Source organism: Emys orbicularis, chromosome 12, assembly GCF_028017835.1.
Source record: "Emys orbicularis isolate rEmyOrb1 chromosome 12, rEmyOrb1.hap1, whole genome shotgun sequence".
NCBI classification, from domain to species: domain Eukaryota; kingdom Metazoa; phylum Chordata; order Testudines; family Emydidae; genus Emys; species Emys orbicularis.
The window spans coordinates 5,886,552-5,910,325 of NC_088694.1; the positions used below are offsets into that span (position 1 = coordinate 5,886,552).

The following is a 23,774-nucleotide window of genomic DNA, read 5'->3' on the forward strand; positions in this document are numbered from 1 at the left end:
TACTGAGCTACTCAGGGATAGGTTGAGGTCCATAGTCTGCTCTCATTGAGGCTGGTGTGAATCTGGAGTTACTCCGTTCACTTCAGTGGGATGAAACTGGGTCTATACTGGCATACCTGAGAACAGTATTGAATTTTAAGAGCCAAATTTGCCCTTCTGCACAGGCCTATTTGGCCTTAAAAAATTAATCTGAGGTTAATCAGAGGTCATTTTTTTGTTTGTTTCCTAAACTGTGACATGGCAGAGATTTTGAATTGATTTGTGAGTAATACAATAGCTGAGAACTTGTGCAGGAGTACATAATGACTATGGGACTATATATGGAAATATATTTGCCTGGCATCTACAGTGGTGATATGCACTCATTTCACAGTTAGTTTCCATGCTGTTGCTATCAAAACTTGCAACAATTTCATTTGGTCAAGTAAAGTGAAGTAATTGGGAAATGACCCAGTGCACACACTTTTCTAATAGCTGTTAAATGAGAACTCTGATCATATTTTGTGGAGCCACATTCTGCTCAGTTTGCACGCTTGCAACAAACTACGGGATTTCATCAATGACTTATCGATTTTAGAATGCCTGGGGAGCACAGGTCAAATATTCCACTGACGATCTGTTAGAGACCACTTTTATAAAGAGTGACAGTGCTGTTAAAATAGCATTGTGTGGAATGTTTCAAAATGTGATATAGGTTAAATAGCTCGATGAACTACTCTAAAGATTGGCATTATTTTTTCTCTCCTTTTCTTTGTGTCATCCAGGTTTCTCCTAGTTTTCTCCTGCCTGGTACTATCCGTCTTTTCAACCATCGATGAGTATCAGGACAGCTCTGAAGGGGCCCTCTACATACTGGTAAGTTGGGAGTTGCAAACATAAGATAGAGCACAAGCAAGAAACAAACAATATTGGGCTTTTCAAACATGGCAAGCATTTGACCTGCGGTGTTCAGGATGGATGGGGCAGAGGCTATGTCTGAGAACTGGCTGAGACATCACTGGGGCATGGAAAGATTCAGCCTTCTAAGTGAGGGATAAGTATTTTCTCTCTCTGCAAACATTTGTCTGGATTTGACATGCCTTCCAACCCAAAGCCATGTAAATCTTTAAAAGCAAGCACCTAAGAGTAAGACCCCTTGGAAGGAATGGGGAGTGTTTGTATTAACCTGTAAAAATCCTGAAGATCCAGCAATAACCACTTTCTCTTAAGGTGAAAGACAAATATGACTCAAAATCTAAGCTGGTGTATTAGCTTCTGGTGCCACCTGGTTCATTTTGAATCATCTTTAATTTTTCTTGTCTCTGTGTTAGGTCTGGGTAACAATAGCACGGCATTTAGCCAGCACTCACAGGGCCAAAATCAATTATTATTTACACTGAGTGTAAATCTGAAGTTATCTGGATTTGCCCCAGTGTAAACAAGGAAAGAATGTGGCTCACAGTCTCAAGGATGACTTTAAAAACCTGAACTGATGCATGTTCAATTTGTGGGCGTGTGTGTTTCTCTGCGATTGCAAAATCCTGCAGCATGGTGGGCCCGCATTTAGAAGCTGGTTTGATGCCCGTTTAAAAGTGTGGCCCTAAATGGCTAAGCTGACATTGTACCACAGCAGAATCAGCCTAGGTGGTAGCCTCTGTTCCCCATGCTATACAGTTCTGCATTTATCTGAGCTGACATAAAGCCGAATGGTTTTACTACTTAAACAGCTTGGCATGCCTTACACTGACAATTTGGCTTCCGGTAACGTGCTGAGTGATAGCTAGCAGAATTCCTGTCGGCACAGATGCTTACTTCATAGGGCACCCAGAATTCATCGCATCTCCCTGTCTTTGCCTTTCCCTTCCTCCACTCCCACTCCGCACATCAACCAGATACCAGAAGTTAGTGAAAGCTTAATGAGAGCCCTGTACGACTCAGCGTCAGCCCACATGAGGTGAACACCGTGAGTGAAGAAATCAGAGAGAATGTAACCTACTGACAGGGAGCGGAGCTTTGCAGCACGGTGGGCTCATTTCCTCTGTATCTCTGTTTGTGGGGAGAAAAGCAACTGCGTGTTGGTACAAACGGCAGGTCAATAGTGAAGTGTCTCAGTTGGCGAGGCAGAAGGCTGTTGGAACAGGGTAGGAACTCAATCGAGACTGGTGTGGATTTTTAGGTAGTTTGGGTTAACCCATTAGAGTTCAGAAACCGATATAAATATATTTAGACACAGAAGAACACAGGCCCAGACTTTCCAAGGGGCTTAGGACCAGACTTTCAATTGCTCAGCACTGACAGTTGGGCCAGATTTTCAGAAGATCTCAGCTCCCACTTAGACACCGAACTAAGGACGTAAGGTGCTCACCTTCCAGCTGCTCCCATTGTGACCCTTGTCCCCAGATTTTTCAGAATTGCTCACTGCCCAATGGATTGAGCTCTTAAGAATCCAGCTCATAATTCTCTTTCCTCCACCACCTCCCTCGGGTCCTGAAGTCCATCAATAGGGACAAAAATAGGAAACCGCCAATTCTGTGACAGAGCTAAACTTTTGTCTCCCTACAGAGCGAAAACTGTCTTGCCAAGAGAAAGATCAACTTTGAAATGAGGGAGAAGGTTTCAAAATAGGGATGGACCTGAACCACAGCGTCCCGTGCTAAATAACAACCCCTCCCCCCAAATTTTGGAGGAATTTGAAAACTGAATCTGGATCTTGACCTGACTCTAGCAATTAGTCTCTATCTTTATCGTGCATCACAATCTCATCTCTTTGGAACTGTTAGAACTCAAGATCCAGATCCCAGTTTTGTGGCTTGATTCCATTTTTTGGTCAGAGTCACAATTCTCCTCTGAAAGGACTGTAACAGTGAGGAACAAAATGAGCTTTATTAGTAGACGCTGTTTCAGCCCTCTGCATTGAATCTGCAACACTTTCTTCCCTGCGCCTTCTTCTTGGACTAATTGCATTGTCTCCCCTGCAGGAAATAGTCACCATCGTGGTGTTTGGTGTGGAATACTTTGTGAGAATCTGGGCTGCCGGTTGCTGCTGTCGATACCGGGGCTGGAGGGGAAGGTTAAAATTTGCCCGCAAACCCTTCTGCGTCATCGGTAAGAACTGCCGCCCAGCAGCTACTGCTGAGAGTGCACGACGAATGGGATAAGGGCCACGTGGGTCATGCTCAGGATGACCGCTGAATTTGCTGTTCTTTGGGAGAACGTATAAATGTTATCAGAACAGGCAACTGGCTTTTCAGCCAGGCATGTGACCCCTGGCAGTCCCGCTGCTAGGATCCCAAGGTCAAGGGGAACTGTCTGGTTTGCTTAGTGGGCCCAAGGCCTCCCTGGGAGGAATGTATAGTATTGGTGTACAGGTCCTACAGGGAGCTAGAGGACAGTGAGTCCACCATGGAGTATTCAGGCTTATTGTATGTCTAGGCCTGATTCTGAGCTACTGCATTCTCATGCTTGGAGCAGGGATGGAAGAGGGGACAAAGGTGGTTGCAACCCACCTTTGAGTTCTTCATGTTCTGGACCTGTGCAGGGCCCTGCCCAGTCCTGGATAAAATTAGAGCAGCCTCAGAATGGCATAAAGTGCACTTTGATGTGGCTGCCGCTCCCATGCCCAGATAAAGCGGGGGAGAGTTGAGTGCAAGGCCAATCACCCAGCCTCATAAAAAACAAACAAACAAACCAAGCCCAAACTCCATGGTTATAGAAACAAAACCAGGCTGCCATTCCAGTAATGGTGGCTGCTCAGCAGAGAATGCTGCTGACCCCTCATGTCCTCTGTAGTAAGATGCTATACAGGATGAAAGAGGCAGTGGATGCAAATCTTAGGGAAGAGGAGGCTGGATTCAGGCCCAAATGATCCTGGGTAGATCAGATATTCACACTAAGGGCCATCATAGAGCAACGCTTAGAACGTATTATCAATGCCATTGACTTTCAAAAGGCATTTGACAGCCTGCATAGGCAGACATTGTGCAATGTTCTTCAGTCTTACGGAATTCCAGCTGAAGTCATCAACATCATCAATGCAAAGAGCACTGGAAGGGTGGACGACCAGATAACCGTGGTTCAGTGTGGATGCTGGCCTGAAACAGGGCTGCCTTCAATCTCCGCTGTTGTTTGGCATTGCCTTGGACTAGATAATGAAGAATTGTATAAGCAGCACAAACACTGACATAGCACGAGTAGATGGCAAAGATCTAGACGATCTTGGCTTTGCTGTTGATGTCACGCGCTTGAGCAAAACCCCCCAAAAGCTACAGAGATAGAATCCTTAGCAAAAACAGCAGGCCAAGCTGGGCTCAAAATCAGTTACACCAAAACAAATATCTTTGAAAGCCAGATGTCAAGCAGTAACATCGTATCCGAGGGCAAAAAGATCCAGGAAGTAGAACAGCTCAGTTATCTGGGCAGCACCATACTAGCCAACGGAAACCTCAAGAAAGAAGTGACATCAAGGATAGGAAAGGCATCCGCAGCATTTACGTAACTCAGCAGTGTATGGAAATCAAACCTAGACAGCACCAAAACAAAAGGGAGGATTTTCCACTCCAACGTAAGCTCAGAGCCAACATACGGCCCTGAGAGCTGAAGATTTATTAAAATGTTAGCTAGAAACCTAGATCCCTTTGAAAACAAGTGCCTAGGAAAGATTCAGGGCATAGGATGCAGAGACTTCACCACCCACAAAGAGATCCGAGAACTCACCAACCTGCAGCTGGTCTCCACTAGGCTTAGAAGGAAGCATTGGCCATATCTGGGGCATGTACTCCGGACGCACAGACTCCTCCATGAAGCTGTCAAGTGAAAACCAACTGGTGTGAGGAAACAGGGAGCCCGAGAGAAATCTTAGCAGGGAGGGCAGAACATCTGATCTCAATACGCTGGAGCAGATGGAATGAGCAGCTAAAGACAGAGGGGGATGGAAGAGATTGGTTTCTTCCCTCTGTGCCAACATGGGTGTGAGAAGGATGCAATAATATAAGTGTAGTTCAGAATCAGGCCCTTTGTGTCTCCTCTGAGAGAAGAAGTGGTCTAACTGCATGGGCATGGGAGCTAGGGTCTGGGGTTCTGTCTCTGTCTCTGCCACTGGTTCACTGACAAGTCACTCTGTGTCTCCATTTGCCTTTCCATAAGACTGATATTACAGTAATTATCTGCCTCACAAGGGAGTTATAAACCTTAATTAATTATTGGCTGTAAAGTTCTTTGAGATCCTGTGGTGGAAGGGGCTGTCTCTGTGCAAAGCAGTTCTTTTGAACAGGGTGAGGAGGAGTCAGAGGTGGGCAGGGAGAGAAGGGATGCATTTGTTCTCAGTGCTTTCTAGAGATGGGCTCAAGCTGCCACATTTGGATCTGGATCCTGATTTGATCATCACAGAGCTGGGGATGTTTGTATGCAGGGTTTTGGTTTAGCCCATTATAAAACCAGGGGCATCTACAAAATTCTTGTAGCGATCTGAATGATGGTTTTCAGAGCCCTGAAAGCCCTGGGGTATTGAGACCTAGGCTTTTGCTTTGAGCAAAGGTGGGTGCTTTTAGTACTCTCCCACCCACCCACCCACCCTTCCTCCATCAGTGGCAGAAACAGGCCTTCCTAAAACACAGCCCTTTAGGTTTTCCTGAATGCGACGGGCAGTGGGAACTCCCATGTCAAGGTGGACCTTAGAAACAGCAGTACACTGCTCTGCCTGGCTAAAGAAAATCGTGCACCTCTGCTGATGCACGTTGGAGAGGCTTATTCCAGGCTAGAAATGCTGCATTGTGCATCAAGCCAGAATTCAGTCTTTGGAGTCTTGGCAACCTCTCTCTCGGTGGAGGAGGTGTGAGGAGAAGAGGAATGTGAATTTCATTAAACCATGCAGTGAATCACACAGCGTGGGTTAATATTAGTTGTATGTGGCCATGTACTTCCTCCATAAGATGTGACAGACACATCGCTCATTTTTATAACAGACACACACGCGCACCTGCCCCTATTCCCAATGGGCTTCCTAGCGGTTGATACGTGTCGTAATCTTTGAGGTGGTATGTTCTCTTTTCTCCAGCTCTGCAGAGTTAGGAGCTCAGATCCCATGGAGATGGGGGCAGTGTAATGCCCTGAATACCAGGATAGGAAAGCCGTGGAAGAGGGAGAGGTGTTCAGGAGGCCAGCTGGGGGACGCGGCTGCCCAGCACTGAGCAGTGAAGTGGGGTATCTGAGACTCGGGGGCCTGGGTGGATAAAAGTTGCTGTTGTAGGGTTTAGCCTGAGGAAGAAGCATCCATCACTCAACTGGCATGGTCAGTCAGTAGCAGAGTCACCACCGACCCTGGCTGATGGCACCAAAACTGTTTTATTTCTTTCCACCAAACTGACTCCAGCTAATAAGGGAAGGTGAGAACAGAGGTGATGTGTGAGGGGTCCTTTCCGGACCAAAGGCGAGGGCTCACCCTAGAGTAGTGCCAGCCTGACGTCTCATCACCCACAGAGGTAGGAAAGATGGAGGAGTCAGTTTGTAAAAGCCCATCCGGGGGAGGTGATGGTTGGTGTGTGAAGGCCATGAAATCCTTCCTCTTATGCCCTGCTTCCTTGCAGACATCATGGTGCTGATTGCCTCCATCGCCGTTCTGGCAGCGGGATCCCAAGGGAATGTCTTTGCCACCTCGGCTCTCAGGAGTTTGCGGTTCCTGCAGATATTGCGCATGATACGAATGGACCGTAGAGGCGGCACCTGGAAGCTGCTGGGGTCTGTGGTCTATGCCCACAGCAAGGTGAGTGAGACCTGGACAACTGGACCGATCAGCTCATTACACGTTTTCCCCCACAATGAACACTACTTTGGTTCCCCCCCCAACTCCTAATATTTTGATGCCTGTGTGATTATCATTTGTGGGAAGTACCTTGCAGGTGGCTCCAGTGGCTATTTTCAGAAACAATGTGGGTTAGTAATTAGCCTGCACAAACCCACAGCCATGAAGGAGCTGGGAGGCTGGTTAAACTGCATCTGGCAGCAGCCAATATATATGTGATTAAATGCTGATGATGTTTCGAATGCTTTATATAAAGCATGTATTTCAGAGAGGCTGCATGTCTGAAAATTACCCCTTGGGGTCATCCATTTGCAGATACCACCATCTCGACCATGTCCTCCTCCTAATCGTTAATGAATGTTTTAACTAGTCCCAGGCCCAGAATTGATCCCTAGTGTATTCAATGATTCACCTTTCAGCAGTTTGAGGAGCATTCATTCACAACAACATTTTGTTTCCTATCACTTAATCTATGACAATATTTTGTCCCTTATCTTGAGGTTTATTTGTTGTTTTTCTTTAAAAGCCTTAGTAAATTTATCAAAAGCTTAGTAAAAAATCCCAGAAAACTACAGTCTACCAGGTTTCCTTCAGCTGCTCTTGTATTAGCTTTGTCCAAGAATGTGACAGTTTAAAGATGCATAATTTACCTCTGCCATACTTTCCTATGTAGTTAATGTGACCTTTCTTCTGCAGTTTGCAGAAATGTGGATATAGTGGGTCTCAACAAACTAATAAGGACTCTTAAAGAATCATTTTGTGGTTCTGAGGCTGGGGAAATGGGAAAGCATGAATCATCCTATTGCATCTGCAGTTTAATGTGATGAAGAGATACCTCAATATTTGATTTAGCAACTTTGGTTATTGAAACCTTTTCCTTAGGTGTGGATCAAGTATATTATCATTCTCATATTGTATTACTTTAGTGGAAAAATAAGAGAGGGAAATGAGGTGGTATCCTCTGTTTCTGCACCATTAGATGCTTTGCCGTCAGGTGAAATATTAAACCTAGAGCTGTGCAAAGTGTTTCCAAGGAAACCAGATACAATATAATACCTAGCAGTTTCCCGATGTGTTACAAACTTCCTCCAGGTTCCATTAGAAGATTTAAAGCCAATCTGTGCAATTTTTGGTGAATGAAGCTTGATGTTTCCCAGTGCATTTGCTTCACTTGGGTGTGAACCTTTACACAAAACTCCAGGGTTAGCAACCCCACCCAAATCCAAACCAAAGAAAACGTGCACACGAAGCTATGTGAACTAAAGCCAAGACCATACAAATCAAAATTGCCATTGTTTATGCAGCTTTCGTTAGACCAAGCTCTCTTGTGTCAGACACTGATGGTTATCCAAGTAGTGGTGTTTTTCCTAAACAAGTAGGAAATAATGAAAGTTCCAATAAGGTTATGTGGCAACTGCTGCTCAGCTTAAAATGTCTGCTCCAGCTGCCTAGCAGGCATGATCTTACCAGTTCAGTATATAATTCACTATTATAAAGTTTCTAGCAAAGGTAAGCCCAGGCTAAAATCCTGGGGTCCAAACACCCCTGAAATTTGGGGATAAGATCCAGATTCATATTCAAACTTTGTAGGTGGTCTCCATCATGAGACCGAAGTGCTTAGACCACTGGACTGGGACCCAGGAGATCTAGGTTCAGTTCTCAACTCTAACACAGACTCTCCATGTGACCTCGGGCAAGTCTCTCTGGCCTGGATCCTCAAAGGTACTTATCAATTGGAGTTAGGTACCTAAATACCTTTGGGATCTGTCTCTCTGTCTCAGTTCCTCATCTTTAAAAAGGGGATAATAATACTTCTTGTCTCCCACCTTGTCTTATCTATTCCGATGGTCAGTGCTTCAGGGCAGGGACTATCTCTACTTTTTGTGTATATACTACTCCTAGCACAATGGGGCCCTGCCCATTTGGAGTGTCTGAACACTACTGTAATACTACTACTACTAATAATCTTGAAACCAAACCCCAGAGCTGAACACCCACAAACTTTGGGAAAGTTGAGATTTGAACCCCAGCTCTGCATTCGGGGATACCCCGAGTATGAAATGCATCGTATGAAAACACATTATTCTATTCTGTTCCTTAACTATCTTGCAGGAGCTGATTACTGCCTGGTATATTGGCTTCCTGTGCCTCATTCTGGCCTCTTTCCTGGTGTACTTGGCCGAGAAAGGAGAAAATGAGCACTTTGATACATACGCAGATGCACTCTGGTGGGGCCTGGTGAGTAATTTCCACAAAACAGCAGCTGCCGGCTATTAAAATGAAATGGCCATTAACCCTCCCATCCTCTATCACTTATGTGAGGAGTTGACTGATGTGTGTTTAGCTAGCATTATTATTAAACGGTTTCCGGCTACTCAGTTAAGTACTTTTTACAAATATTCCCCTTAGAGAATGCTACACTATTTCATTCCTTGAGTTAGCCAGATCATGGACAGCTACAGGAGAGGCACCCTCTGCTCCCAGGACTAGGGAAGGACAGTCTGGCCATTGCAACTTTGGCACCAGCTGGCCAAAAGGTGACTGTTTTAATGAGGTTCTGAAGGGAGCTGTGTTCAGCTCTGCAGGCGGGAGGTGAACCATGGTAGTTTGAAGCTTGGGCTATAGGAAGTGCCACTCAGCAGCTCCCCCCACGTGAGCACCTCGGAGATGTCACCATGTAGGTGTGTGTCTGGAGAGAGCTGGGTTGATCTTGGACATCAGTCATGTAGGGTTCAAGGAAGCTTAGCACCATGAGCATTGGTCTTCTGCAATGAGAGCAGTTCAGCAGAACCTAATTAATTCATGCTAATGACTGGGGGACTCCGCTTGGGGATGGAATTTGGCCAATGGAAAGATTCCCATTGGCTTCAATGGGCTTTGGAGTAGACTCCTAGTGAATAAGCAACAAACCATGTGGACCAGAGTGAGCTCTGCGCTTATGCAGGCACATAAGGTGGAGGAGGAGTTCACTGGCCTTCCAATTTAAGCCTCAGACAAGTTGGACCCAACCGTAGTCTTTAAACGCTGGGAGTTCAAGAGCTGTCTGAGGCACGTTCTGCTGTTGTTAGTCCGCTGGCGTCCAAACAGTGCTAGATATTGACCATAGACAAAGAATGGGATTTTCAAAGGTGCCTAAGGGCAGGTCTACACTTACGGTGGTGTGTAGTGTACAGACACTGCATGCCCAACTAGCATGGGTATAAATGGCCGGGTAGATGGTGAGGCACTTCTTAGGCGAGTTGAGTGCCCTATGTGCCTGAACCCTCGGGTATATACCCTACATGGCTCTCTGCAGGCCTAGGCAGTGCTCGCCCCATCTAAACTGCTATTTTTAGCATTGCAGCATCCCGCTGCCTCCTGGCTCCTTTCCCCGTCTCAGTGAAAGACTCTGGAAGCAGAGACAGGCTCCCCTCTGCCGGAGCCTTTCACTGCTGCGTATTGCAACACACCGCAGACAGTGGGGACGCATCTTGCTTTTCACTGCAGCGCATAGGCGCTGGAACTAGGGGTGCTGAGGGTGCTGCCTCACCCTCTCGTTTGAAGGGGTTTCCATCATATACAGGGTTTACAGTTTGGTTCAATGGCTCTCGGAACCCCCACGATACACATTGTTCCAGCCCCCATGCTGCAGCATGTAGCCACATGTACCCTACAAGTGTAGACAAGGTCTAAGTAACTTAGCCACACAAGTCGCATTGGGCTTCAGCATTTTGGAGAATCCCACCCAAGCTCCAGCGCTGAACAGTTGACTGCTTAAGACAATAGGCTTCTTCCAAAGGGCTGGAGGGAAGGGATAAAGCACACAATCAACCAAAATATTTACTTAGCAAGTACTAAATAGCCTCAATCCTTAAATGTGCTTCAGCCCAAGTCGGTGTTAGTTGGCGAACATCTCCTAGGCTTCCTGGAGGAAATGCTCCTCATACCAGTCTTTTCAAAGGAGTCCGGACCATGGCTTTCAAGGTTGGAACAGCACTTGTGCTCTGTGGGGTCACTAGGAATATCAGAGGCACAATGCTTCCAGGACCTCCCACTGGGATATTACAACTCAATATCATCTCTTACCATGGACTTAGTTGCACCAGAACAGTTGAGCCATATCTAACAGAGATACTGAATTACTAAATGCATTTTGATCATGTATTTTGACAAGTGCTATTTGCTTTTAATTATTCATAATAATACATCATAATGTGCTGTTAAATGCACTGGAGCATATTTTGTAAAAAGTAATGAGCTCTTAGTAATAGAATGCTTTCAGTCGTGAAGTCACTGTGCTATTAAATCTTTGCTGACAAGTGCAGAGAGGACACTGCTGTTGTTTTTTCTTTGTGTGTGTGAGTGTGTGAATTATTGGATTAGCAGATTAACAAAGGGAGAATTAACGAGGTTCTAATCTACTTTGTCTATTGTTCTCCTGCTCCAACACTTCTGGAAACCAGTCTCGGCTTCAAGACAAAGCTTGTTAAAACCTACAGATGGGCCCCCAACCAAAATCCGAGATCTTAACAGCTCCAAGCTTTGGGAGGAATCAGCTGATTCAACAATGGGAAGACTGTTGTTAGTAAATTGCCCATCAAGGTTTTCAAGCACATTGGTTACAGTTAGGAAAACAAAGCGTGGTTTGAAGTAACTAGAAAACAAACAATGAGAAAAATTCAAAGCCAAGTTTACTACCCTTCCCTCCCCTCCAAGACAACTAGACTTGGAGCTATTCTTTTTATCTGTCAAACGGAGCTGCTCAAATATGGGGAAAATATTGCAAACACTTCATTGAATATTTTTCCCATAGGTTTTTTTTCATTGATATTCAAAATTGCAATGAAAATTTCCATTGAAAATTTGGAACAGTTGTACTATCAAATAACCACTCATACAGCTTCTGGTATTCCTCTGAGAGCTTTATAGAGCCATCACTCCCAACCCTGCTTCAATATTTCACTTTGTGTGAGGTCTAAATAAAGATTTAACTCCCTGATTGCTGGAAGTCAGGGAGCAGACGGCCACAGGGGGTTTGAAATTCAGGGGTGATCTGCTAGCCTCATAGAAATCAATAGGAGTTTTGTCGTTGACGTCGGTGCGGTCAGGATTTCACCAAAGTTCCAAATTTTGCAAATTAGACCTGTCTCTGGGGAAGAACAAATCTGACCTTCCACTGTTCTGGTCACTGACCGTGGTCCTGAAATACTGATCAGTGGCCCTGGAACTGACAGTGCAGAAGAACTACCTAAGACGAGTTTGTATCTAAGTTCAATCCTTCCTTACAGGATTGTATTTGTTTTTATGTCTGTAGCAACACTTTCTTTAATGGAGGAGTGATTGATCACATATTCCTTAGATTGTGAGTTCTTTCTTCAGGGCAGGGGGCTGTCTCTTTGTTGTATATTTATACAGTGCCTAGCACAATGGGATCTGACCTGTAGGCACTACTTCAGTACAAATAAATAACAACAAAGAGGTAGGTCTGAATTCAAACTCCAAATGCAAGCACCCCCCATATTTTGGGAATGTTTGGCTCCTTTTCTGGATCTGCACTTAGTGGCTCCGGCCTAGATAACTCCCTCCTGAAATCTGTGTAGTAACATCTCAGTGAATATAGAATAAAACTGTTTCCAAGATGTGTTTCAATATAGAACAATCATTAAGATGCTTTTTGCTAAATATTTTGTCTAAATGGCATCTAATGGAAAGAGTTTATAGGGCTTATGTCTATAAAATGCTTCAGGGAAAGCCACTGATTATATTTTTCTTCATATAAAAATGAGTTTGTTTTAAGTTAATGTGCAGTAGGTTTAATTAACCCCATAGGTGCAGGGCTGGGGTGCAGTTTGAACCTTCAGAGGCAGCTGTACCCGAAGCAGTTGAAGAGGAGGGGCAGTTTCAATTCTGGAGAGGAATACATAGTGCTGCTTACAGAGGCTGCCTGGAAGATGTTCTGATTTCACCGCATCCCTGCCTGCCTCACCCCATCCTGGCTTGCTCCACCCACTTTGTGGGCTGTGCTGGACCACCTGGGGAAGCAGGGTTGTAGCCCGCTGTGACCCTGCTCTGGGTGGACTTTCCATTGCTGGAGGCTACAAGCCTAAGTTTCTCCATCCTTTGCCAGCAGAATCTTGGCAGTAAAGCTATACCGGTCTCTTCTCCTGCATTCTGGAGTTCAAGGGTATCTTTGCAAATCTCCCACAACACACATACATGCCAATATCCCAACCCCTGCTTGGAATATTATAGCAATATAATCAGTAATATATTCACAGTCGTGAATCAGGCTGTATTAAGCAGCAGTAATTCATACCTTCAGGGTACTGTGCTGTTTTGAAATTGGAAGGGAAACCAGTTAATAGGCACTTTTGGAAAGATTAGGAATAAACAGTTTCAGACCTTTATGCATGGAAATAACTGTGCCTCATTTGAAAGATCCACAGCTGAAATGCTTGATGTGAGTTTGGGGAATACTGGGTTATTGTTCTCAGTCCTGAAGGAGCCATTCCATCTCCTACATGGATGCTTTGGACTAAAGCGCAGACGCCTTCTCCCCAGAAGGCAGTGATGAGTATACGCCTGTTTAATGAGAAAAGCTGCCCATTCTGAGGGACGGAAGTAAAAGCTCGTATCCCTCCGCACAGCATGCAGGAAGGATGGCCTGGTGGTTTTCGCACTGGACTGGCAATCAGAGGCTCTGGGTTCAGTGCCTAGCTCTGCCACAGATTCCCTGGGTGAACGTAGGCAAGATAAGCTGGTAGAAAGGGGCCCTAGGACTGGTGTAAACTCCGCAGCACCTCTGTGGAACCCCTCCCTCCTACTGCAGAGGTGGTCTGGGACGAGCTGGGATGGTCCAGAGAATGAAGGGAGAGAGCGGGATGCGAGGAGGCATGGCTGGGGTGATCGTGTGCCTGGGAGATGTGTGCCCGGCTAATGGCAGTAGGGCAGCCCCATAGTAGGAGAGATACAAACTGCGTCCTGGTAGTGGCACCAAGGAAGGGTTAAATCTCAGCTTCCCCCACTGTGAAATGGGGATAGCAATACATGGGGTGCCTGAGGATACATCCACAGATCTTTGGGAGGACCCAAGATACTTGGGTGATGGGGATGCGGAGGCAGATGGCTAGAACACCTCTGAAGTTGCCTTGGCAAGATGCGGTTCCCCCCTGTAGGCGGAGTGTCTGTGGCAGTACGTTGTTGATTGTAGGTGGCTGCTGCTGGGAGCAGCCATTGTGCTAAGGGCAGATACGTAGGCACAAGAAAGAAAGAATTTGTGACACTGCTGTGAGTGAATCGTAGAAATGCCGGGCTGGAAGGGAGCCTTGAGGGGCCATGGGGTCCAGCACACACACTGAGGCAGGATTACATATACCTAGATCATCCCTGACAGATATATGTCTAACCTGTTCTTAACCACTCCAGGGGTGGGGATTCTGCCACCAGCCAGGTAACCTAACCCAGAGCTTATAGTTAGAAAGTTTTTCCTAATATCTAACCTAAGTCTCCCTGGCTGTAAAGCTGATTACTTCTTGTCCTACCCTGGACGGACCTGGAGAACAATTGATCACTGTCCTTTTTTACATATTTGAAGACTTATGTCCCCACTGAGCCTTCTGTTCTCTAGACTAAACAGACCCAATTCTTTCAACCAGTTTTTCAATTCTGTAAACCAGTTTCCATTGTGCACAGATATAGCAAGCAGAGGAACTTTGCACTGCCTCTGTAAGTACTCCGCAATGTGGCTCCATCGCTCTAGAGAACATAAAAGATCCTGTAAACTTCTCTATGGGGCTCCCACACCTCTCTGTACATATGTATTTCTGTAGAAATCGCCACAGTGATGAATAGGCCAGTGAAGTACCCTGCAGGATAGAATCCTGGGAGCTGGCATAAGAATAACCAGGGAAGGGGGAGATTATGCAGAAGAGAGAATTGCATTCAGCTGTTGTTTCAGTTTTCAATACGGGGCCAGCCAAAAGGCACTGGAGTGAACAGGCTTTGACTCTCTCTTTCCTCAGATTACACTCACCACCATCGGCTATGGGGACAAGTATCCACAGACCTGGAATGGGCGTCTCCTGGCTGCAACTTTCACCCTCATCGGGGTCTCCTTTTTTGCCCTCCCTGCTGTAAGTAAGCACCCAAACATTACCGTGAAAGCAGAACACAATCTTTTCTCTAGACAGTCCCACTTACATTCACTGAGGCTGCCATCTTGCTTGTACGGCTCTCTCCAATTTTTTTGATGATGTTGTTAACTTGGCAGTCATTTAATTACTTACTGCAGCAAAAGGATTTCAGCTCAATGGCCAAAACCCAGTACTGCCAGCACCCAGTGTTCAAAATTCATGAGTCATGCCCCAGAAGGTCCTGAGGCTGCCCTATGGAGTCATGAGATTGGTGGGGAGGGGAGGATACATTTTGGGATTTATTTGGATTTGCTTTCTGTTTTTTTAACTTTTAGGGTTTACATTTTTGAGCTTTTCTCTGCAATCATGAGGGTGACAAACTTATTTTTGTTTTAAATAAAATCACATAATCACATAATCACATGAATCCAGGAGCTGGGGTTTTAAGGAAAAACATCAACTGTCGCGAGACTTGTGATAAAATCATGAGAGTTGGCAACACTGACTAAGAGGGGCAGGACCCTGAGATGCCCAGGGACTGCAGTGAGCATTGTGTCTGCCTGGTGCCTCTCAGGATTTAGTCTTTTTAACTAAAAGATTAGAACATCTCTGTCTTTTGCATAGATAAGATACATAGGGCCGGATTCTGAGCTGGTGTAAATCAGTGTAGCCACATTGGTTTAGCAGCAAAGGATCTGTTCCAAGGCTTATGCATGAAAAGAGTTTTTTTAATTAATCCTTATTTATGAGAGAGAAACACAAAGGGTTTGACTGAGCAACCCTTTCCCATTGGTGAGCACTTTCCCATTAGTTACACTGAAGCCCTTCAGTTTACCTTTCAAGTGCCCAGCACCCATAACTGGAGCCAGACTTTCCAAAAACTCTCAGCTCCCACAAACTGAACGTTTTTTAAAAAAATGTGCCAAGCTCTCCTGAAAACCTGGTCCCAGTTGTGGGGGCTGCACATTTTTGAAAGTTTGGTCCTGTGTTTTGGTTTTTTGTTTCCTGCCACGAACATGGCATTTCAAGGAACATGAAAACAACCACATAATACTGAAGACTATTTGCGCTTACATCTCTGTGGACTGGAACTGATCAGAAAAAAACAGCCAAGTAACAATAGCGTAATATGTTCCATGCAACTCTGTATTCTGGCTACACATACTCCTTTGAATCAACATAGAGGACAACACGAGAGAGCTACAGTTGTATATTCATACTGCATGCACTCACTGGCTTCCTTAGATATGAATAAATAAGGGGCATGATGGGAATTATAGGACAGGATAAAAATTCTGGCTTGTGTGCTGCAAAATAAACACCATTAAATTAGGCTTGAATAAAGACTGGGAGTGGATGGGTCATTACACAAAGTAAAAACTATTTCCCCATGCTAATTTCCCCCTACTATTATTCACATCTTCTTGTCAGCTGTTGGAAATAGGTCATCCTGATTATCACTGCAAAAGGTTTTTTTCTCCTACTGATAATAGCCCACCTTAATTGATTAATCTCGTTATAGTTGGTATGGCAACACCCATTTTTTCGCTGTTCTCTGTATATATATATCTTCCTACTGTATTTTCCACTGCATGCATCCGATGAAGTGGGTTTTAGCCCACGAAAGCTTATGCCCAAATAAATTTGTTAGTCTCTAAGGTGCCACACGTACTCCTCGTTCTTTTTACAAATATTTGGGCAACTGAAACCATTGGCCTTGTTTTTGTCCCCAAATAGTCACAATCCAGTGATAGTGCCATTTCTCGCTCCTGGGCCACTGGGGAGATTTTATTAAGCTATCACAATCATTTTTGCAAAAGTTTGGGAGTTCATTGCAGAAAATTGCTTTTTTTCTTGATGGAACTGCAGCACTGGGTGAACAGCTTACACTTTATTGCAACACCTGAGAGAAGTAAAACATTTACCCCCAGACTCCATATCGCTCAGTCATAGCATTTTACAGTGGGTGGAAATTATTAGCTTAGGGAGAGGGGAAGTACAAGATGATCTCAATGGGACAGAAAATGAGAAGAGAACAAATCAGAGGAGAGAGCGAGCTGTCAGGGTAGGACTATCACAAACACAACCTTTTAGAGCAAGGCTAACGCATAGATTACTCCAAATGGTCTCGTTCTTTCTTTCTTCCAGGGCATTTTAGGTTCTGGCTTTGCCCTGAAGGTTCAAGAACAGCATCGGCAAAAGCACTTTGAGAAGCGACGAAACCCTGCAGCGGGCCTGATTCAGGTTAGCAAGCAGTGCCCCAATCCTGACGACAGAGATGCGCTGCGTGAACTCCCCGGATGCCAGCAGCTGCTCTGTCTCAGCAGAGATGACTGTCCAGGGTGGATGGTTTTTTTGTCTGTTACATTTCGGTATCGGTAACAATACCTGGCTAGGAATGAACTGACAAAGGAGCCTGTCTATCCGGACCGTTTTAGCAGAATTGCTTCTGATTGATTGTCTTTAATTAAGGGAGATCTTTTTACACACATAGAATTGAGGGGATTCCTGGGCTGCCAGACAAGGCATAGTGCAGGCAGGTGCTGTGCATGTTCTCTCCACCTAGCTCTGTCACTGCATCTCCACCTGCCCTCCTGGAGCCTGGAAATCGTGCCCCGGGGGGAAGTGAATATGTGTCTGCTATGGGCTAAGCTGAGACTGGCACGTTCATTCCACTCCTGGCCTCACCCACAGTTGACTCGACCGGCCAGGTCCTCGGTCCCTGCTCTGGCTGCTTTCCACAGCCTCAGACAGAAACCTCCCCTAATGCGACAGCCGAAGATTCCTGCTGGCAAAGAGGCTCCACATCACCTACACGTAGGGGGTGGGGAGGGACCATGCCATGGCTGGGGTGAAGTGACCAGAGCTCTGCCTGGTCTTCAGCTGGTGCAGTGGTCCCTATGGGGCCATTTTGGCCCCCCAGCCAGTCCAGAATTGCGGAACAGAAAGGTGGCATAAAGCCACCTCTTCTTCACCACCCTCAACTCAGCTGATGGTCTAGCCCTGCGTCTTCAGTGTAGAAAGACCAGTGTAAAAAAAAAAAGCCGCTTTGCCTCCTCCAGGTACAAATGCTGTTTCTAGGTAGAGTATTTGAAAGTCATCCTAGTGCAAAGTAGAGTTTCAGGTACACTTCCCTCTCCTTATAAGGTCTTCTTCATTGTGGGCCTTGCCTAATTCCCATCAAAATCGATGGGAGTCTTCCCATGGACTTCCTTGAGCTGTGGAAAAACCCTAACCCCTTGTAACCAGCCTCCTAGGAATGGACACATAGGGTCCATCTACACTGCGAAAATAGACCCGCAGCAGCGAGTCTCTGAACTCGGATAAACTGAGGGGCTCTCAGGGCTCAAAATAGCAGTGTAGACGTTGTGGCTTGGGCTGGAGCCTGGGCTCTGAAACTCGGCAACCCTGAGCTCAAACGTCTACACTGCTATTGTTAGCCCTGTTGTGCAAACCTTGTGAGCTCAAATCAGTTGACCTGGGCTCTGTGCCTCGCTGGTGCTGGGGGAGGGGGAGATTTGCAGTGTAGACGTACCCTTTATTCTTGCGCTGAAGAATACCGCTAAGGCATGAAACAGTGCAAGTGACACGTTTTAAGAACATTACAGGTGGGAAATGAACCCAAGGGACCAACATCTGGGACTCAAGCAAGGAACCTTTATATTAAACTGTCTCAGACGAATCATTTCCAATTCATTATTCTTTGAGACTCTCTGGAGGAGGAGGGAGGGTGGCATTTTGAGGCAGCTCAAAAGGTGCTAGACAGCAGCCCTGAAAATAAATGCAAGGAAATCATCCACAGGATGACAGCAGGTGCTGTCAGCCAGTCTGGGGGGAGAAAAGACAAAATTCAAGCTGATTTAGTTAATACACGATGCAAACAATTCATTAATTCAGCCTGTTTTCCCCAAATTGGTTTTATGCAAAGAGAAAATGTCTATGAATGTGATGCTGCAGTTGGAAGCATTTTTTGATGGAAACAGATGTCTGTGCATAAGGCACTATTGTAATCTAAGTAGTAGTCTGCTATTGCAGCAGTAAAGCCATGGACTGTCAGGTCTTCCAGTCTACAGAGACCCTGTTCTTTATAAATAAAACCCAGCAGAACAGGAACCCAATGAGAGCTGCTGATTCAAGGCAGAGGGTCTGATTCAGATCTCAGTCAGACTCTCATAAATCAGGTGTAGCAGCACTGTTGGAGTCGATGTAGATGCACCAATTTAAGATCAGAATCAGACTCAAAGAGTGGATCTGTGTCAGACTGACTCGGTGGGTTTAGGAAGCAGAAAGGCTCTTCAGCTACTAGACTGAGCTACTTGTGAGCCATGTAATCCTTTGACTTGAAAACTTTGATGTGTGTCCCAGCTGAATGGATATTGACTATCAGGATGGTGTTCTCTGAGAGTCTTGAAGGGTCAGATTTCCAGAGATGCTCCCCTTGACTCAGAACCGGTGCTTACAACCCCAGCTAAGACTTGTTTGTTTGTTTTATTTTGTTTTTAACGCAACCAGCCACAAAGCGAGGGCAGCATTTTCAGAGGAGGGTGCCATGAGCCAGGGATACATCTACAATTTTAAACTGTTTACTGAGCAGCAGTACTAATCATTACTGTATATTTTCATAGGCTCATTGTCTGGTCATCTCTTTTAAAAATACTGGTCTGAATCAACAGAAGAACCCTTCCATTAGCAGCTGGCTAGCACTCTGGTCCTCTGATGAATCTGCTGATCATATTTCTCTTGCTGTGGATTGGAGGGTTGGGGTGGGAAGGACAATTATAGCTGTTTTTCACTCACATGTACAGCTCCCTTCTCCTCCACAGGCTGCTTGGAGGTTCTATGCCACCAACCTCTCTCGAACGGACCTGCACTCTACCTGGCAGTACTATGAACGGACAGTCACCGTTCCCATGTACAGGTACCTGCTTTAAACCCCTTCTTACAGGTTCCTGTTTCATGATGCCAATGACTCCATCCAGCCCATTAGTTTTTTATATTAATTAAATACATTTTTAAAATTTGATTTGAAAAGCTTGCAAGAGCTGGTGTAATTTTAAGTTTCTTTTTGGCTTTTTTTTGGTATTTATTTTTTGCTTTATTTTAATGTCCATGATATTAATTTTCTTTTTTGTGTGTGTTGTTGTTTTCACCTTTATTTTTCTGTATCCATTGGTAGTTGCATTGTGTTGTGACAGTTGCTACGGCAGTGTGAAGACTTCCTCCAGAGCAGGCTTGGAAAGTAGGTAAATGCGTCCTTTGCCTTGCCATGCAGATCTTAGTTCTGAGTTGCGTTGTCATGTCGCTGTAACCGGATTCTAATGGTTCTTCTGCCTTTCAGCAAACTTCTGCTCCCATCCCTTGCCTGGTCCTGACATTCTGCCCCAGCGCAGCACTTTGTTTACTGCTTCCTTGAGTCGTGATTGGCATTCACAGGATCTGGCAGCCTCCTCTGATTCCACCTAGGCTGGTGGGGTAAAGAGAGGATGAGGCCCTGGGGCAGCCACGTTGATTTTTATTGTAATGGTTCTCAGTCAGAAATTAAACAGAGCACACGTCTCTCTCCGGGGGGTTGAATGAGGCAAAGCCTCCCCTTCTGTGTCTCTTCAAATATCGAGACCGGATAATTGCTTGCAATAGGAGGGAAATCCTAAATGGCAGCCCAAGGTAGATGTTGATGAAAAGAATAGTCACTGTAGCCTTCCCTGCAAGTGGACACTTTCTGACGGTCATGGCCTCAGGGACACACGGCTCCCAGCCTAAAATCCAGGCTTGCCTTTGTGACGTCGGATAACAGCGTCTCTCAGACGGATCAGTAGGCAAGACTGCCCCAGCCCCAGTGAGTTCTCCTGCATCTTCAAGAGGAGAGCAGCAGAAAAGTTTGTTTCCAGACAACTGGTTTGGATGCCCAGGCATCTTCCATAGCTTTTACGCCAGGGGGGTATACAGCTTATTTAAGACCTGAGGCTTGACCCATCCTATCAGAGGCCTGCGGATAAGTTTGACCTCCCAGCTTTGCCGGTATCAGACCTATAGGAGAAACTGCTTGAGTATGTCACAGCTCTGCCTGCAGCCTGAACTGCCCCTGCAGCTCATCCTGGGGAGGGGGCAATCTAGGGCTGCCAAGAGCCCAGCATCTTGTGTGACTCACACATACACCTGGCAGTGCCATTGTGCTGTCACACAGCCCATCTGGGTCCCCATACACATCAGGCAGGGCTGCAGATGCTTCTCCTGGCAGTTGGGAGGGGCTGTGGTGCCTGATATCCAGGCAGCCTCTCTGCTGCCCCTGCTGAATCCAGGAGGAGGAGGTGGCAATCGGCAGGGACTGAAGGGGAGGGGCTCAAGGAGGGTCACCATGCTCTCCCAGCCAGCCCCCACCTACCCCCCTCACTCTCCAGGCAACTCCCAGCCTCCATCTGTCCCAGTCAGCCCCCCAGCTGCTCCTCATACAGCTCTCAGCCCTCACCTCTAATCCAGGCCTGAACCCCACACAGCGCCCAGCCCACTTCACCCACCAGCCAGTCCCCACACAGCCCTCTCCCCTACCCCCCCACTCACCCTCCAAACAGCCTCCATCCTTCTCCTCACAATCCCCAGACGCTGTCACTTCCCATACAGCTCTCAGCACCTACCCACCAGCCATCCTCTATGCAGCCCCCGGCTGATACACTGATCCTCAATCCCCAGAAAGCCAGCAGCACCCACGGCCAGGCAGCACATGGGCCAGATCCCTCTCCCCGCAACTCATGTCCCAAAGGGGGAAAATTCAGATTTCCAGGTGCACTGCCCCTCCCTCCCACCACGAGCAGCTCCACACAACTGGGAAAGACTGAAGAGCTGCAAGAAATAAATCTGATTTGCTTGGCTACAGGGCAGCCACCACATTTGAACGGCATCCGTGTCATGGTTTAAATGGAATGACCTCTTGCTAATACTAAGGCAGCACTGGAAGCTTAAATGACCCCAGTTAGAGTGGGGATAGCTGGAGAGTGGCATTCCCTTCAGGGTGGGACTTGCAGATGCACTGAAATTCCCTAGGAAATCCCCAGGATGAGGCATGATGCCCTGAAGAGAAGCTCACAAAAATAAGGATCCTTTTCAGCAGTCCCTCTCTGTCCTCTGCATGTGGCGAAACAGACTGTGCTCCCCTGCCCCCACAGGCAGGCTCCACAATATGGCAATGCCAAGATGTCGGGGCGGTTACGGATTTCCCTTGATGCCAAAAATAGAAATGAGTGTCATTTTACACATCCAAGGCTTAACGTGCAATGCATCGCCAGGCAGCATTGTGCATCCCTGTCATTTTAATGTGCTTATCTGGAGCTACACAGGACGGTCTGTGATTCTGAATGAATCAACCGGGTTAGTTCCACAGTAGGAATTGATTGATGGTGCCAGCCGTTGTCTTGTCATTCTCATTGTCGGGCATTGAGACAGCCCACGGATTTCTTATTTACCCCACTAGAGAATAGCATGGTACAGTATTGGAACGGTAGGTCTGTTACCCCAGGGAGGAACTGTCAGACAGTAGAGCTGACTATTAGAATCATATAATGGAATCATAGAATACCAGGGTTGGAAGGGACCTCAGGAGGTCATCTAGTCCAACCCCCTGCTCAGGACCAACCCCAACTAAAAGCAGGACCAACCCCAACTAAATCATCCCAGCCAGGTCTTTGTCAAGCCTGACCTTAAAAACCTCTACAGAAGGAGATTCCACCACCTCCCTAGGTAACCCATTCCAGTGCTTCACCACCCTCCTAGTGAAAAAGTTTTTCCTAATATCCAACCTAAACCTCCCCCACTGCAACCTGAGACCATTACTCCTTGTTCTGTCATCTGCTACCACTGAGAACAGTCTAGATCCATCCTCTTTGGAACCCCCTTTCAGGTAGTTGAATGCTTCACCACCCTCCTAGTGAAAAAGCTTTTCCTAATATCCAACGTAAACCTCCCCCTCTGCAACTTGAGACCATTACTCCTTGTTCTGTCATCTGGTACCACTGAGAACAGTCTAGAGCCATCCTCTTTGGAACCCCCTTTCAGGTAGTTGAAAGCAGCTATCAAATCCCCCCTCATTCTTCTCTTCTACAGACTAAACAATCCCAGTTCCCTCAGCCTCTCCTCATAACTCATGTGCTCCAGCCCCCTAATCATTTTTGTTGCCCTCCGCTGGACTCTTTCCAATTTTTCCACATCCTTCTTGTAGTGTGGGGCCCAAAACTGGACACAGTACTCCAGATGAGGCCTCACCAATGTCAAATAGAGGGGAATGATCACGTCCCTCGATCTGCTGGCAATGCCCCTACTTATATAGCCCAAAATGCCGCTAGCCTTCTTGGCAACAAGGGCACACTGTTGACTAATATCCAACTTCTCGTCTAGGTCCTTTTCTGCAGAAAAATCTGTTTCTGTTCTGTTTCTGTTCTCCCTGATTATTGGTACGTGTTAGAATCCTAGCAGCCAATCCGAATATGTTTCCTAGGGTGGGTGGGCCTATCAGAAACCCTGCAGCCAGTCTGTTAATACATTTTCAAACACCACTGGAACTCACATTACTATTATGGTCAGCAAGTTTTGAACCGGATTCATTCCCTATGTTTATTTCTTTCAGCTGAAGACATTTATGAACCACCTTCAGTGTTTTATTTAAAAAACCTGTTTCCCAATAGCATTGCACTCATTCATTGAGTCTCCCCCTCCCTTCTCCTTGCCTTTAATTGAGGTTAAATAATTCCTACCGAAGTCAGCTCTCAGCGAGGGTGAGAGCATTGGATCTGATCCAAAGTCCGTTGTGGTCTGTGGCAGCACAGCCATTGATTTCGGTGGGCTGTGGATCAGGCCTGGAGGCTGTTTGAAAGAATAAGCCTATGGACAGAGCCGGACAT

General features: G+C 46.2%; 1 protein-coding gene across 5 annotated transcripts in view; it reads left to right on the forward strand.

The window, feature by feature from the left end:
- The window catches only part of KCNQ2 (potassium voltage-gated channel subfamily Q member 2), a 113,933-nt gene that overhangs the window by 48,171 nt on the left and 41,988 nt on the right, over positions 1-23,774 (forward strand). For all 5 annotated transcript variants that reach the window (XM_065414277.1, XM_065414276.1, XM_065414278.1 and 2 more), the window contains exons 2-8: positions 765-855; positions 2,958-3,084; positions 6,561-6,736; positions 8,888-9,013; positions 14,776-14,886; positions 17,035-17,130; positions 19,710-19,804. In XM_065414277.1, the coding sequence (XP_065270349.1) occupies positions 765-855; positions 2,958-3,084; positions 6,561-6,736; positions 8,888-9,013; positions 14,776-14,886; positions 17,035-17,130; positions 19,710-19,804 (822 nt within the window). The remainder of the gene's footprint in view (positions 1-764; positions 856-2,957; positions 3,085-6,560; positions 6,737-8,887; positions 9,014-14,775; positions 14,887-17,034; positions 17,131-19,709; positions 19,805-23,774) is intronic.